At 35.3% G+C, this 15,451-nt stretch overlaps 1 protein-coding gene across 1 annotated transcript in view; it reads left to right on the top strand.

Annotated features, from left to right (window-relative positions):
- CHRM3 (cholinergic receptor muscarinic 3) overlaps positions 1 to 15,451 on the top strand; it is a 244,524-nt gene that overhangs the window by 73,675 nt on the left and 155,398 nt on the right. Inside the window, exon 2 of the mRNA XM_015857818.2 lies at positions 2,936 to 3,046. Coding sequence (XP_015713304.1) covers positions 3,024 to 3,046 — 23 coding nt within the window. The 5' untranslated portion in view covers positions 2,936 to 3,023. The remainder of the gene's footprint in view (positions 1 to 2,935; positions 3,047 to 15,451) is intronic.

Below are 15,451 nucleotides of genomic sequence, written 5' to 3'. Positions count from 1 at the left end.
CACTGTGCCACTGTACTAGTCTGCATTCGCATCCAGGGGCTGGTTGCACTGTCTCTTTGCAAATGCTAGGTTAATGGTCTTCTACCTGGCTGTGTGTGCACCTCCAGCTATGTGTTTATGTGGAATGGCCTCTTACCATCCCACCATGCCACTTGCATGCTGGCAATAGACCAAGACTAGCTGCTATAAGCAGATTTGTAGCTGTTAGTTTGGATATTTTGTTCTTTGATTCCTTTTTTAAAAAACACTTAAAACATTATTGTTGTTAAATAATTCAGGTTGCTGCAGGAGACAATTTGAGAGTTTAATAACTTTCAGAAATATTTAGAAAAAGCCTCTGTTGAGATTACTGCCTTATTTGTTCTTGTGTGTATTCCAAAAAAACCCAGAACAAAACAACAACAACAACAACAACAACAACAACAACAAAACAACAACAACAACACAATGACATTCATCCTTGCAAAGTGGTTATTTATTTATTTATTTATTTCTTAAGATATTGTATTCAAGATACCACAGGCCAAAATGTGAGTTTTCCACTACTTGCAATGGTGTAATTAGACAAAGTAGAGTTATTTGGAAAATAAAGTTTCTCTAGCCAGGCTGTGTTCATTGTACTTATTGACTGCCTTCTGTGTCCTATAACTTCTCATGCTGTGAAGAAGAATTAGATGAATTTTGTGAAAATTCTGGGGAAAGTGCTGCTGTAGCGGAAAGCAGAGTATGTGCTGGTGTATATTAAAAAAACAACTACAAATGTTTTGGAGTTTTTTTATAGGTTTTAAGGCAGTGAATAGAGTGAAAAGTTCTCCACGTTTTCTTTAATGTTTTGTTTTTTTGTTTTGATTTTGTAGTCAACAAAAGTCTAATCCTGTTCAAGAGAGGTTAACCTTGAGGGGAAAATTTAGTTACATGATTGCTCATTTCTTTGTACTGGCAAAGCCAGGCTGGTGCTTTTTCTTAAATTCAAAGTTGGAAATAGTGAAATGCAAGTCATTTAAATCATGTAAGTAAATGTCTTTATCAAAACATCTTATGGGAAAAGATTATTCTAAAACTGTTCTTGAAGACTCCATGTGAAAAAAAATAAGATTTTGTAAAAGATCCCAAATGACCATATCAAATTTTCAACTTTTTTTTTTCTTTACATTTTATATGAATGTAATTGCCCTAATTAGCTGTAAATTTTAGATATTTCTATTGCATAATGCACTGGTATATTGTAAGAAAGCTGAAAGCTTTTAATACTGCATTCAAAATACTACAGTAAACAGTGAAATGCTGTCTCCACAGATTAAATACTTCTCAAAACAAGGGTATAGTTTGAGCGCATATCCATAGCCGCAGAGTCAGTTTAAGTTGTATGCCTTTCCTCTGTGCCGGCCTAACCCTGCACTACTCTGTCCCTAATGCCAGCACTGCTGGGTCTGTAGCCAAGGATGAATGGCTGGAGGAGACAGACCTGACTCGAAAGATAAAGTATTCCCCAACTCCTATTCTCTTGTGCTGCAAAGACAGCAAGGATGCTAGAAGCAGTAAGTAGCCTTGTGCAGGATCTGCTTTAAGTTGCTGAGCATCTGCACAAAGTCTAACCTTGTTTGAAAATATGTAGTTTTATCCTTTGAAAGTGAATTAGAAAATGAGTGTAGAAAAGCATTTATTTAGAAGAAAGCATGTATTAAAAATGGTTGGTATTGACTGGAATCTCTTTTCTTAAACATGTTTGTTTTAAATTTCACGGAAGTCTCCATGATGATAAAAATATTTTCATGTTTCTGCCAGTTAAAAATTATTTCCCTTGTACAGTAATTCTAGATAAGAATATTTGGTTGTAGGAAAGTTGTGTGATGACATTTTCTACTCATCCAATTTTAATAAATCTGTATATGACTTGGCTGAGTGCGTAATTCAGTGTTTATAACAGATTTTTTGTGAAGAAAGGCAAGACAGAGGATTAAGTATTTGGAAGGCTCATGCAGCTTCCTGAATCAACAAAATTTACATGCAGGGGACAAAAGGAAGATATAACATGTGGTTGCAACAATTTCCAGAAAATAGTCAGAAAATTGCATTCATTTAAGTTAAGCTTTTCCCTTTAAATGTGAAAAGAAAATCAGTTTGATAACTTCTAAGGTCTGTGCAGTTCCATGGAAAGTGTAAAACCTCTCCTGAGACAAACTTCTGAAGTTTTATTCCATATCTGATTAAAAATGTATTTCAGACTTTCATGGTTTTAAAGTGATCTGTGAAAGGCCAGCCACAATATTCTGATCACATGTTCTCTTTAGTCATGACTTTATTTTAACTTCAAATTTGAAATAAAGTTTCTTCCGTAAGGAAATATTGAAAATATCAAAATGAGATTCTTCAAAATGTAGACCTCTACCAGCTCTTTTCACTCTGAGCAAAAATGCGTCTTCCCAAATTTGTCAAATATTCTGTTTGAATCAGACTTCTGCAGCATCACATAGAAGTATGGAGGTAATATGGAAGAATGATTCAGGTTTATATATATATATATCTCTATATATGTGTATATATATATATATAATATACATTCAACAGAACAGAATGCAATCTACAATCTCCAATATATATATTGGAGTTGGCCCTGGAAAGCATCAATTTGAGTAAAAGTACATAAAATGATTATCGCAGAACTAAAATGAATAAGGAATCTGACTCTTGAAGAGTCTGAAAGCTGCAAAACCTTCAAAAGAACTGCAGATGAATTAACTAAACAAAATACATTACAGCTATTATAAGATAAACTCTTGCTAGATGACGATAGTATAAAACAGGCTTTTTCTAACTTTCCTTAAAATTATGTTTCAAAGAGCAATGAAAGTTAAGATCGTGTTTTAAATATGGAATTCTCAGTTTTTATGATTTCTTTGTCTAATTATCTGTTGTGTTTTTGTCTTTTTTTTAGATCTTGATCGTTATGGCAAAATCTTTCAGCAGTGTGTGGTATATCCAGCTACAGGCCGGATGATCTACAGTCATCTGAAACACAATATATGTCTCCTCTTCCTTGTTCATGGTGAGTTTTGTTCCTGTATTACATACTCAACGAATACCTTTTTTATTTACTTCAGAGAAGGAACTAAAATCATGCAGTAAACTGCACTGGATGGTGCTCACATTGTTTTCACTTGGATTAGCGTAGCATTGTGAATTTACCTTATGCACAGAAAACAGTTCTTAAACTGTTAAAGGATTAAAAAAAAAATGACTTAGAAAAACTGCCTCTCTTTTGAGATGATTTTGGAGCTACGCAAAGATCTTTACACACACCTTGAATTGCTTTTCTCCTTTCAGCTTGAAAGCATTTTTATCTCAGTGTTTAATATTTTAGGTCAAATTAGATTCAAGCCAAATGCTTTTTTTTTTTTTTTTTTTGTGGAATTTTTTTTCTTGAGTGTTTTTTTTTTTTTTTGGTGGTGGAAAAACACAGGAAAAATATGTTGGAGACAATATTCAGAGGAATTCTCAGTTTTATTTTTGCACTCTCTATACTTTATGCCTACAATTATTCTGCTTGTAGTATCTGTGAATATTGTTAATAATGTTAAAATCAAGGCTTCACAAAGTATAAGAAAACTGCCATTTAAGATTTCCACAGTGTCCAGACATGTAATAATGTGATCCAAAGCTCAAGCTGTTCATTTGACTAAATGAACGTTTAATGCTGACAAACTGAATTTGGATATCAAAATATTCCACTGACTGTTCTTTAATGCATCAGAAGTAGCAGCCCAGAATCCTTCCCAAATATCAGGTCAATCATTTGAGGTTAAAATTCCCATGGTCTTGTCTCTTCTCCTTTTTTAAGTGATTTTAACCTGGCTCTTTTGGCAGAGTTTGTTTGTGATTGAATGGATGATTAGCAATTGTTAAAAACTAGACATAAAAGTTTGTTACCTTAAATGTAAGTCTAGAGTACAAGTTGAAAGAAAAGACCCGAAAAGCCAGCATCAAAAATATTATTTTTTTCCACTCCTGTTCTAATTTCAGAGTCCTTAGAAATATGCAACAGTATGAAAAAAAAATATAAAAAAATCCAAGATGAAAGCAATAATAATAGAAAAGACAAAACAATGGAATTAATCAAACCCATTCTTATGATGTGCTTAAGTACTGTAATGAAGTAACACAGAAGCAATACATTTTCCAGAGATGTGTTTGCATTTGATAATGGAAAGACATGTTTAAATATTCTGTATAAATAGATAGGGATATTTGCCAGTGAAATTGATTACTGTTATTTTTGGTGGAAGTAAGTTATTTACACAGCGAAGTGGCCAGAGGTATAGTATGTCTTCTTCATTCTTTGGAGGACACCTTTCATCTACCTCTCTTACCACTGTCAATCTGGCTTTGCATTTTGAATGACATGCCTAAACCAGACAGCTCTGATACCAGAGAACCAGATAAATAGCAAAGAAAACATCACCTCACTTGTTTCCACTGGCAAATTATTGAGGGGAAAAAAAAAAAAGTGATAGTGTTTGATGGTTTATCTACTACCTGTTGATTCTGTGAGGCAGTTCCCCGGGTATTCATTGAGTTCTGCATTGTTCCCTAACCAGGCTTTTTATTTGCAGAATTAGCTGATTTGCTTCAAAGACTTGACCTTTTCTTTTCTCCTCCTCCTTATCAGCAGTGTGCCATGCATTTCTGAGCCTGGTTTTGCATCCTGAATGTGCACTGATTCATGGTGAAGTAAGGGCTTTGTGACAGGTCTGGTGGAAGGAGTAACCTCTTTAAACAGAGAAAAGGATGTCTACCCTGTATGTGTAAACACTGTGGGATTTTGTCTCCTGTTACAGATCTGCTGCACCACATTTTACTGAAATTATTCTCTGTGTCCACCCACATAAGAACAGAATGCAATCTACAGCGTTTCCTTCATGACCAAACAAACAAACAAACAAAAAAGTCATATTTTAAATTATTGTTTAGGAAGTTTCTTTCTATGTTGTGTGTATGATTAAAAAAAAAAACAAACAACAAAAAACCAAAAAAACAAAAAAACAACAAACAACCAAACACAAACTGCTTGCTTTGGCAGTCTATTCATCAGTTGTACCCTTCAAGCAAAGAGGCCAGGTGTGAGAAGGGCATGTTGGTCTTTCCCTCACTATCATGCCCTCCCAACACTAAATACCCAGAAAACACTCAATAACCCAGAATCTTAGCTCATGTCTTCTTTCTCGCTGGATTTAATTTAACATGGATGTGAGGAAGTAGACTGAATGCTACTACTCAATTCAAACTCTGGAGGATATTTTCCTACTACTGCAGCAGGAGTGTTATCTTGAGACTAAATGGGCCTTATTTGTTGAATTCAAGCCCTACAGAAGAAGGAAGATTCAAAATGGGAATAGACATATAGAATCTGTAAAACAGTAATTTGTAATTGTAGAAACAGTAGTTTCGATTTGCTCCCAAGTCTCATACTCCTTTTAGCTAGACCAGGGAAACCTACTACAAAAAGATGAATTGTGCTGATGGTTTCAGCCTTTTAGAGGGTGTGCTAAAATACAATAAGTTACGTGAATGGGAGGTGGAATGTCTTACAAGCACAGTACTGGAAATATAAAATTTACAGTTAGAGCGTGCATTGTATCATATCTTCATTTTGATTTAAACCAGCTGATACCAATTTTGTCATGTATTTGTTGATGAAAGGTACAGTCAGCTCCACTGGGATTAGAAACAGACAAAATCAAACAAAATCTGAAACTTCATATTGTGTTTTAATATTTAAAGCCTTTTTTTTTTTTTTTTAAATATTATGAGTATGTAAAGTCAGCACAGACTGACAAAAGCAAAAAAAGCTGTAAAGAGCAGATGCTAGCTGCTGTTTATGGAGATATTTATGATAATTAATACAAGGATATATAAAACATTAAAGATCAGAACATCTACAAACAAGATAAGTGGGTGAGACCATATGTTAAGTTATAAGAATAGCTGAAGGATTTTAAGTATATGATCTCATTACTTGGTAGGTACACTGAAAAAAAAGTCTAGAAAGCTTAATTTAAAATCTGCACTGGGTATCTCAAAGTCTGAGTACATACAGCTATATTTTGGAGTGTTACACAGTGTAGACAACAGCTTTTAGGGATAACATCAACAATTGCTCAGTGGTGTTAGAACTATGTAATCAGACTTTAAAAGGAAGCAAAGAAACAAAAACCCAGAAAACCCACACACCAGACTATCACCAAAAAAACATGGAGAAGGTCAAGCCCTGGATCTCAATTTTAAATTCCTTTCTTAGCTCAAAACAACCTGTCAAAAATCAAATATAGATACCTCCTAGACCAATACTAAGTAAGGAAATGCTTGGGTGTTGAATGTTTTGCTGCTGAACTCTAGTTTCAACCTCTCTGCTAATGGCTTATTGCAGTTCAGTGTTTTAACTGAAGTAAGGTGTTTCATTTCAGTTGTAAATCATGGTCAGTAACTATGAAAAACAATTCATTTTTGTTATTTCCATTGCATTCTTATTGTGAACATTCATTGTTCAATAGATATTTTTTTGTTAGGATGTTACTCCACCTGTTCTCACATAGATGACTACACTTAAACTGGTTCTATTCTTTCTGCTATGCTAACTGGTAGCTGGGCTTTCTGAATACATCATGGGCTTCCTCTGGATGCCAGAGTAAATGGCATAACAGGTACACAAAATGAATCAAAATGAAGCATGCATTATTTATGGAAGTAACGACAACCCTGCTGAGACACAGTCTGCTCTGTGATGCCTGCAGCAAATAAACAGAAACAAATGTGTAAGTGTCAGCATTTGTCTTGAAAATTTCTGGTCCAGGTGAATTTGAACCAGGTTTTAATGCTGCGTCTTAACATTCAAATACAGTTAGAATTCCCCTTTACGCTTTTCCTTTCCTTCTGTACTTCACTATCAAGCAAATACTGTGTCTACCCTGTGTAAAGACTCTTGAATAACTTCTGCCATAGAAGCTTCAAAAAACATGGAGAAACTCTCCTCAGAGTTGGCTATTAGTTAAGGCAAAGCTCAGTAACACAGGAGAGGTATTGCTGTTGTTTTGCTCTCTGTTAGAGATTTGCTGTTAGTAAGGAATCTTAGCTAATAATTTTATTTCACAAATCAGTACATCATTTTATTTTCTTAAGACAGTTTGTGTCCTCATAACGTAAGATTTGGTTTTAAATGAAGGAATTGCTTTATCTGAATGGAAACAGTGAAAGACTTTCATTTTCTGTCAGTCTGCAGGTTTTTTTCTGAGCTCACAAACTGTGCCAAGTAACTAATGTGGCCTGTTTGCATTAAAAAAAAAAAAAAAGAAAAAAAGGGAAGAAAGAAAGAGAAACAATAAAGTAAAATAAAAACAAAGCACACACACACAAAAACCAATAGTGAATTAGTTAAAGATGATTGGAATGAGAAAAGTATGTATGTGTAGTAGTTCTGCTTTTGTGTTTAAATTCTACACTAATCTGAGTAGCATCATTTGTGTGCTAGCTTTCAAGGCAGGAGATGTCAGTCATTGTGTTCTCACTATATCTTTTGGGTTTCTCTTGATTAGTGGTGACAGACAAGTTTTGGGGAAGTGCTTTCACAGACCCCAGTAGTCAATATATTTTGATCATTCACCTCCAAGTTTTGTTTACTTTGGTCTTGAAGTTTAAGGAGAGTTTGCTGCCCAGTGCTAGTGTTGCAATTTCTCAGGGCAGCAGAGCTGGCAAGAGGGACAGATGGTGTCACTGTGTGGCATTACTTCTTCTGCATGCTTACAATTCTGAACCACACATCAGTCTGTTTTTCAGTGTAATTCATTTCACTTAATTAATGTGAAGTTTAGGCACTTTAAGGGCAGTTTAAATACCTAGGGAGTATTTTTTTAAGGGCAGTTTAAATACCTAGGTAGTGTTAAATATTGTATACCTAGGGACTGTACCTTGGGACCTTTTTTGCAGAGAAAATTTAGGACCTTAAATTTTCCTGGAATTAAGCACCCAAAAACTTACCCGGAAAATGAACCATGTTTCTTCCGGACAAAGCCTAAATATTAGTCTTTTGGGAATCTATGCAGTTTGGTGGGCGTTTACATTGCACTGGAGATAAATGGTATTTACTGTATCCCTGAGAAGCTTGAGTTTGGTTACCCACACTGTTTTTCAGACAAAGGTTTCAACAGGGTGAAAAGTTTCTTCTTGGGAGACTCAAGGGGGAATAAAAAAGTTTACTGCCAAGAGTACTTAAAGGAATGAATGATGATATTTTTTTCTTTGTTCTTGTGTAATTATGAGGCAAAGTTCCTTTCTGATTACTGTTTTGGAGGTTTATGTTACATAAATCTATATGTTGGAACTAGATTTTTGGATGAATGTAATTCTGAAATAAACAAGTTAATATTGAAATGTTCAAGGTTAAGTGGTCTCTACTGTGGGAGAGGAAAGCTCTTCTTTTGCTAATCAAGGGGAGGAAAAAAACACTAAAAGCTAGACTGAATACATTCTTCTAGTAATCTAACTGACTGGATTTAGATTTAATTAGATATTAGGAGGAAATATTTTACTCAGAGGATGGTGATGCCCTGGAACAGGCTGCCCAGAGAAGCTGTGGGTATCCCTTCCCTAGAAGTGTTAAAGGCCAGGTTGGATGGGGCCCTGAGCAAGGGAGGATGGAATTAGGTATTTATAAGGTCCCTTCCAACCCTAGCTATTCTGTGATTTCATTTGTTTGAGGGACTTTCTTCCTAGAGGGTCTGCCATTACAGCCATGGCAGCACTCCCCATAAATTAGCACCAGCTGCGCATTTGCCATTTGGACCATTTGGCAACCCTCAAGTCACTGATGAAATTGCTGAATAACACTGACCACTCTGAATTGCCACTGAGAAGAGATATAGATCTATTTTTCACATTTATTTATTTATTTATTTATTTATTTATTTATTTACATTATTATTTATAATATATTAATGTTATTCTGTAATTTCCTCAATAGCAGCAAACTACTGTAAGGACCTGTGACAGAATTAAATGTTAAACAGAATTAAACGCCAAGGTCATGGGCTTGCCTCCCATATAGGTGTTGATGATCATAATCATTTTGACACACATTCAAAAAATGCTTTGCAAAAGCAGTTTAAAAACAGGTAAGAATCACTGCTGCTCTTGGACTTCCCACTGATCAAATGCCTATATGTATGAATGTAGTTTTTAGCCAGCATTAGCAATGGTAGGAAAGAGGAAACAACAGATATGAAGACAGAGTTTCTCAAAAGCAATTTATATTTCTCAAATAATGGAAAAATATTTAAGGTTTTGAATGGACTAATGAAGTGCTAGAGAAGGGGGGAAATGAGATTCATAAGTTTAATTCATGCTGTTATAGTAGGCATCCTCAGTTCTACTTTGCATCAATTGCTTTTAGATGAGCCCTGTATTAAATCTGAATAGATTTATTCATAAATTCAACTTTTTTTTTCTTTTTTCTTTTTTCATTTTTTTAAAAATTCTTGTCAATAAAAGTTTCTATGTATTGGCAATCTGCTAGCATAAAAATATCTCATGAAGATCAAACTATTTATCCTGGTTTCATCTGGGATGATTTTCTTCCCAGTAGCTTGTGTGCTGCTGTGTTTGTGATTTAGGTTGAGAATAACATCATCTAGAAAGCTACACCAGTGATGATTGTTATGAGTAGCCATACTTTCTGCTAGAATAACTACTGTTTGTTGATACTTTTGCTATTTTAAGGTCTGTGGTTATACATGTGAGCAACATGCTCTTGTGTGAGATGAGCAAACTTGGAAAGTAATGTCTTTCCTTTAAAATAAAACCTGCACCATTTTTTAAACTGTGTGCTTTATCTGTGTTCTCTATCCATTACTGTGCGTCTCTGATAATGGATATCTTAACAATGACAGTAAGATTCATCTGGTGCTTCTCAGTTGCCAATGGAGAGAGACAGGCAAATCCAGAAGGCAATTCTTCTCCGACATTATCAAAGATAGTTATCCTAGGAGGGGATATATTATCCTCTGGAGTTGACTGCAAATGCAATTTTTATTTATTTATTTATTTATTTTTTTGTATTTAAACTGGGCCAAGATAAAAATGAAGAGCTAAATTCTATACTTCCTGTAGTTATCTTTATTTTGTTGGAGCTATAGCAATTGTGTAGAACCATAGAATGGTTTGGGTTGGATGGGACCTTTAAGATCATCTAGTTCCAAGCCCCCTTCTATAGGCAGAGACACAATCTACTGAGCAATTGTACTTGAACAAGTGATTATGCATTTTAATGGCTCAAAGGCTCCCTCAAAATGGTAGGATCTTTCTTGCAGGAAGAGACAGTTAACTACTGTTATTATGCAGCACAATAATAATAAAAAAACGAATCTTCAATTATACTGGCACTTAAATCAGTATTGTTCTTCAAATCTTTTTGTTTCCTTGATAGTTTGACATTCACAGCAATAACACTCTCCAGTGTTGTGTTTTACCTGCTCCCTTTTTGTATGTTAGCAGAATACTGAATTTCTTAAAAACTGGAGTTTATTAGCAAACAAACAAAATGTTTTGGAGAAGCAAGGCTCTCTGAATAATTTTCTACTTTTTGTTTGTTTGTTGCAGGAAAAGAACAATGTATTTCAACAATATCCACTTAATTAGTTTGTACAACACAATTTCTCTTTTGTCATTTCTTTTCTAGAAAATCTTATTTATTACTAATTTTTCTGTTTTGGACATACTTGTGCATGCTGCTCATTTCCTTTCATGCTAACCATGCTATCTAAACTAATAATAATCTTTGTTTCCGAGTAGTGTTTTTTGCACACCTTACAAAGGAAGAACTGCACTGAGGGACATGTTTTAGTGGGCATGGTGGTGATGGGTTAGTGGTTGGACTAGATTATTTTAGTGGTCTTTTCCAACCTTAATGATTGAGCAATTCTGAGAAAATGGTGCTTCAATGTAGTGTCACATTAGTTTTATCTGTGTTACCCATTATGGTAGTGTTTCTCCAAATACTTGTTATTTCTAGTATTTTCATGGTGTCTTGTCTTTGGTGAGAGTGCTACCAAGTTAACATGTTTATTCGTGTAGTTTTCCATAAATTGGACATTTTCCCTCCTATGTGTAATGAACATGCTTTTTTTAATAGCTGTGTTTCACCATAGCAATGTGGTGGTGTAGAAATTATTTCCCATTGGAGATTATATAGGTTTCTTCAGGATGTAATACTTACAGTCTGAGTTTCATTGCCAGCCAAGTGAGGCTAATGAGTTGATTCTGCATTATGCAGGACGTTCTTGAATGGTACTAATTTATCAGTGCCACACATTAAAGCTGAAGCCTTCTGAGTGAGAAATAATGGCAAGGTTTCAATCATTTACACTAATAAAAGAGAATGTGCCATTTGGGGTTACCCTGTCCAGATTTGAACTTGTATTACATCCTGCATAATAACCTTCTTAGTACATTTCAGTAGTACATAGTCTGCTGGTCTTTAATTCTTCCTCTAAGCTGTTCTGTGGCTTGGCACAGATGAGCAGCTGCTGTGTTGCCTCCTTGAGGTAAATTCACTTAAAAAGCCTGGAAAAAATGGTTGCTGTTAGAAACAGGTAGCACTGCAGTAACTTTTAAGAGGTGTTTAAAGTGTCCCGTGGTCTGCATTTTGCTGCCTGAAAGACTTAATATTTTGGCTTTACTTCATGAGTGGTAGGGAAGAGCTTTGTTTTATTTAAGAAAATGAAAATTACGAAGTTGGGCTGTCTATAAAACAGCTATCAAAGAACTGCTGAAGGCCTTTGAGAGTGGTTTTGTGGGTGTGATGATGCTCAGGGGAGAGAGGGAGGAAGTGTAAGGGATCTGCTATGAATCCTGTGAGACTTGAAGCATCAGACACCATTTCCAACAAGAGCCTGGAGCAATGCATTAGCCTGTGCAGCAGGTGATGTGAAGTCTGAAAAGCTTAGATTAAGTGAATGCAGGTGTTGATGCTAGAAGGCCTCTAATGAATAGCACTAGTTACTATCCAGGGATTGCTCTTGCCAAAAGAAGCTGGGTGATAATTTAAAATGCATTATAACTCGACTTTGTGTTAACTCCAAGCAAGGTCTTAAAATGCAGTTGATTTAGTTCTGCATGTGAGTCAGCTCCTGAGCAGGAATACTCTTAGATTTCTTTTGTTTTGAAAATGTATATGCTTGAGATAAGTCAAGCCCAAGTCACCATATTTGTTGAAGTTCTACTACAAATTTTTGAAACTAGAAGAACTAGAGCCTAACTGAAAAGAAACAATTCAAAATGGATTTCTTTAATGAGAAGTTTTCCAGTTTTCTTTCATGGGCACAATAAGGAGGGACAATTCTCTATGTAAATGTAGAGTACACAGAGAGTATATTGTCAATCTTTTTTCAATTTATTTTTGAAAATAGTAAAATTTTGTATAAGCAAGATGTTTTCATTTTTTATTATTATTATTATTATTATTATTATTATTATTATTATTATTATTATTATTATTAAGGGTTTTTGCAAGATGAAGGAACTTTCTTGTCCATTGTGTTTCATAATAATTAAGCTGGTGAATGGAAGGGACAAAGCATAAAGAAGCTTTCACCATTTTAAAACGGCTGAGCTTAGGAATGTGTGTTTTCATTTCTGTGTTCAGAAGGGACATAGTAATGCCATGTAGGTTGACACTGGTTGGTGCTCCCAGATTTTGGCAACACTTAATCGATGGTTCAATTGGAGATAGGTTGAGCTTCCAACTCTGATGCAACATGTGGGAGAGGCTTCACATATCCTCTGCTCCTACCTTGCCTATAATCCCAAGCCATTTTTAAGATATGGGATATTTCAGCTGTTGCTAAAGAGTCATGGTTATTTCAGGGGATGAATGCAGTCATATTATCATTGCTTTACTGAGTAGCACGAGACTGCTAGCAGTTACTCTATTGGTTAATTTAAAGAAAGCTATAAACTTTGCTTGTGAATCATCTTGCACAGCTGCTTTTAAAACACATTTCTCAGCCATATCATTGTTGACAGAAATTTTTATTATGTTTGACTTTTATTTTAGCTTGCAGTGTTATATGTACTTAGAACTGAATTGATGATTATAAGGTGTCCAATTACTGATAAGCTCCTAACTACCCAAAGGACTGAAGCTAAGCTTTTTTTGCTTTCCCCCTGCCCCTCTTCACCTTTTTNTACATCATATCAGGGGATGAAAGCAAGAAAGGCATCAGTATTCATGTGAGGAAAAGCTTGTCATGGTCTGGTTATGCTGACACTCAGAATGCTTTATCATGTTGAAGGTGTATGATGCAATGCATTTAAAAATCTGCCTGTGCTCAGTTTACATTAAAGTACTGAGACAAATGGACACTTCTCAAGCTTGATGGACTGTATAACTATAGCATTTTTTATTTTTTTTAAAATACATTCATTACTCCTTTAAGTTTCAGCTTTCTGATGAAGAGAGGTGAAAAGTCATCCAACTCTAGAAATTTCTGTGACCACAGGAGTAGCCAAACCTCTCATGAACACACTGAGCCACCAGCCTTTATTCCTGATTAGGTGCTCCCCCAATCCCTCCTGCACCATGTTCTGATTCCTGAACAGTACAGATGCCACTGTCTTCCAACTGTATTTTTTGCACACACTCCCACAAGTTCTATGTAGCTGGGAGATTCCAGTCTGCTTGTTAGAACTGTAGTTTTTGCATTTCCCAAACTCACTTTAATGTTTTCAAGGATCAAAAAGGTAAGTTTACATTTTTTTTTTCCTCAATAGTTAAATTCATGCTTATTTTCCAAGATATTCATGTAAAATTCATTGTTTTTCCCAAAGGGGAATTTGCTGCTTTGCAAGCTAAATAAAAATAAACCACTTTCTTTTCACCGCCCTTTCAAATGAGTAGTGTTTCCAGCATGACTAACCCATCATCTCTGCCTGTAGCTAATATAGTGTGGGTTTCCACATGCCACCCAGTCTTTGAGAGGAGTTGTGCTAGGCATAAGAATTAAGAGCCTCAATATTCCTTGATTGTGGCAGAGTAATGCCCTCAATTCCATGAGCATCTGTTGGCCATATCTCACTGCATTTATGTAGAGGTGATGCTGCCCCAACCCTGATTGAGAGAAGTAGCTCAAAAGAAAAAGTATATATGCTTTTGCAAGTATTGAAGGCCTAAAGAAAATACAGCAGAAAGCAGGAATAATGGGGGGCTGAGTGTAGATGAGTAGTGTATGAGGAAAGAAAAAGAAAGTATGTATCTACTTCAAAATAAAATATCTTTTGTTTTGAAGACTCTCCTGACCAAGACTTTCTGCTACTTGCCTTTCAGAACAGGAGGGGTCCCTTCTGAAATCTGTTCTTTAGAAAATAGGTCAAGCATCTTCTGTCATGGTGGTGTTTTCCTTATGAGGGGAAGGGCAACATGAAAATTATTTACTAGCAGTTCTTGTGAACTGTAGTCATCTACTCACTGACTGAATGCAGATGACAGTAAGTGGTGCATTAGGATATGAGTTGAATTAGCAGTCTTAATTAGTTATCTGAGATCCCCATTTATTGTTTGTGTTTTTTGTTTGTTTTTTTCCATGTGTCTTTTCCAGGCACATTTTGTGGACCACACATGAAATGCAGTCAAAGTAGTTGACTACTTCATACATATTTATTTACCTCTGTTTTATGGTCTGCTTGTTCAAATGTGCAGACTCCTCTGATTAACTTGCTACTTGGTTCATCTGGCTCAGTGAATACTGAGTGCTGCTCTTTGAAGTGCAAAAAACTCAACACATGGACATTTTATCGTTTTCTTTACTTTTAGAAGTTAAATGTATGTAGACTAATGTTGACTCAGTAACAGTGGTACAGGAGTGATTTTTATCTATTTATTTACTTTTTTTGTGGTTGAGAATTTGTCAGTGTTTTAAACTTCCAAGATTATGGGGTGGAAAGTGGACATATTTTTGAACTATGCATGTATACATATAAAAGTTTTGCTTCAGTAATTGTTTGGTAAATACATTCCTAACAGATTTGTCTCTAACCTATGTCTAATATGTCCTAGGATAATGATCCTCTTGAAATGTCTGAAGGACAGTCATTAACCTTAGTAGATTGCTTTGGACTGACTTTGTCAGTTAATAGTTGGTTTACATGTGACCTTTGTTTCAGAAAATGAACTCTTGCACTGCTTGCAGAAGTAATGACAGCACTGAGTAGGGGAAGGTAGGGTGGAATGTCCCTAAAGGAAATCTGAAATTCATTATGAATCACTGTATGATGCTGACATGGTTCATTATTTTTCCTATATCTTTCCATGCTTTTTTTCAGATATCCAGGTCAACTGTATGATTTAGATATGCCAGCCCATAATTTATCACAAGCAGCAGTGGCAGGTTCTGCTGTATCATGGAATGGG

This window comes from Coturnix japonica, chromosome 3 (assembly GCF_001577835.2).
Source record: "Coturnix japonica isolate 7356 chromosome 3, Coturnix japonica 2.1, whole genome shotgun sequence".
Lineage (NCBI taxonomy): Eukaryota > Metazoa > Chordata > Aves > Galliformes > Phasianidae > Coturnix > Coturnix japonica.
Note: the sequence above shows the minus strand (reverse complement) of the source record. Positions and strands in the feature narration are given on the sequence as shown.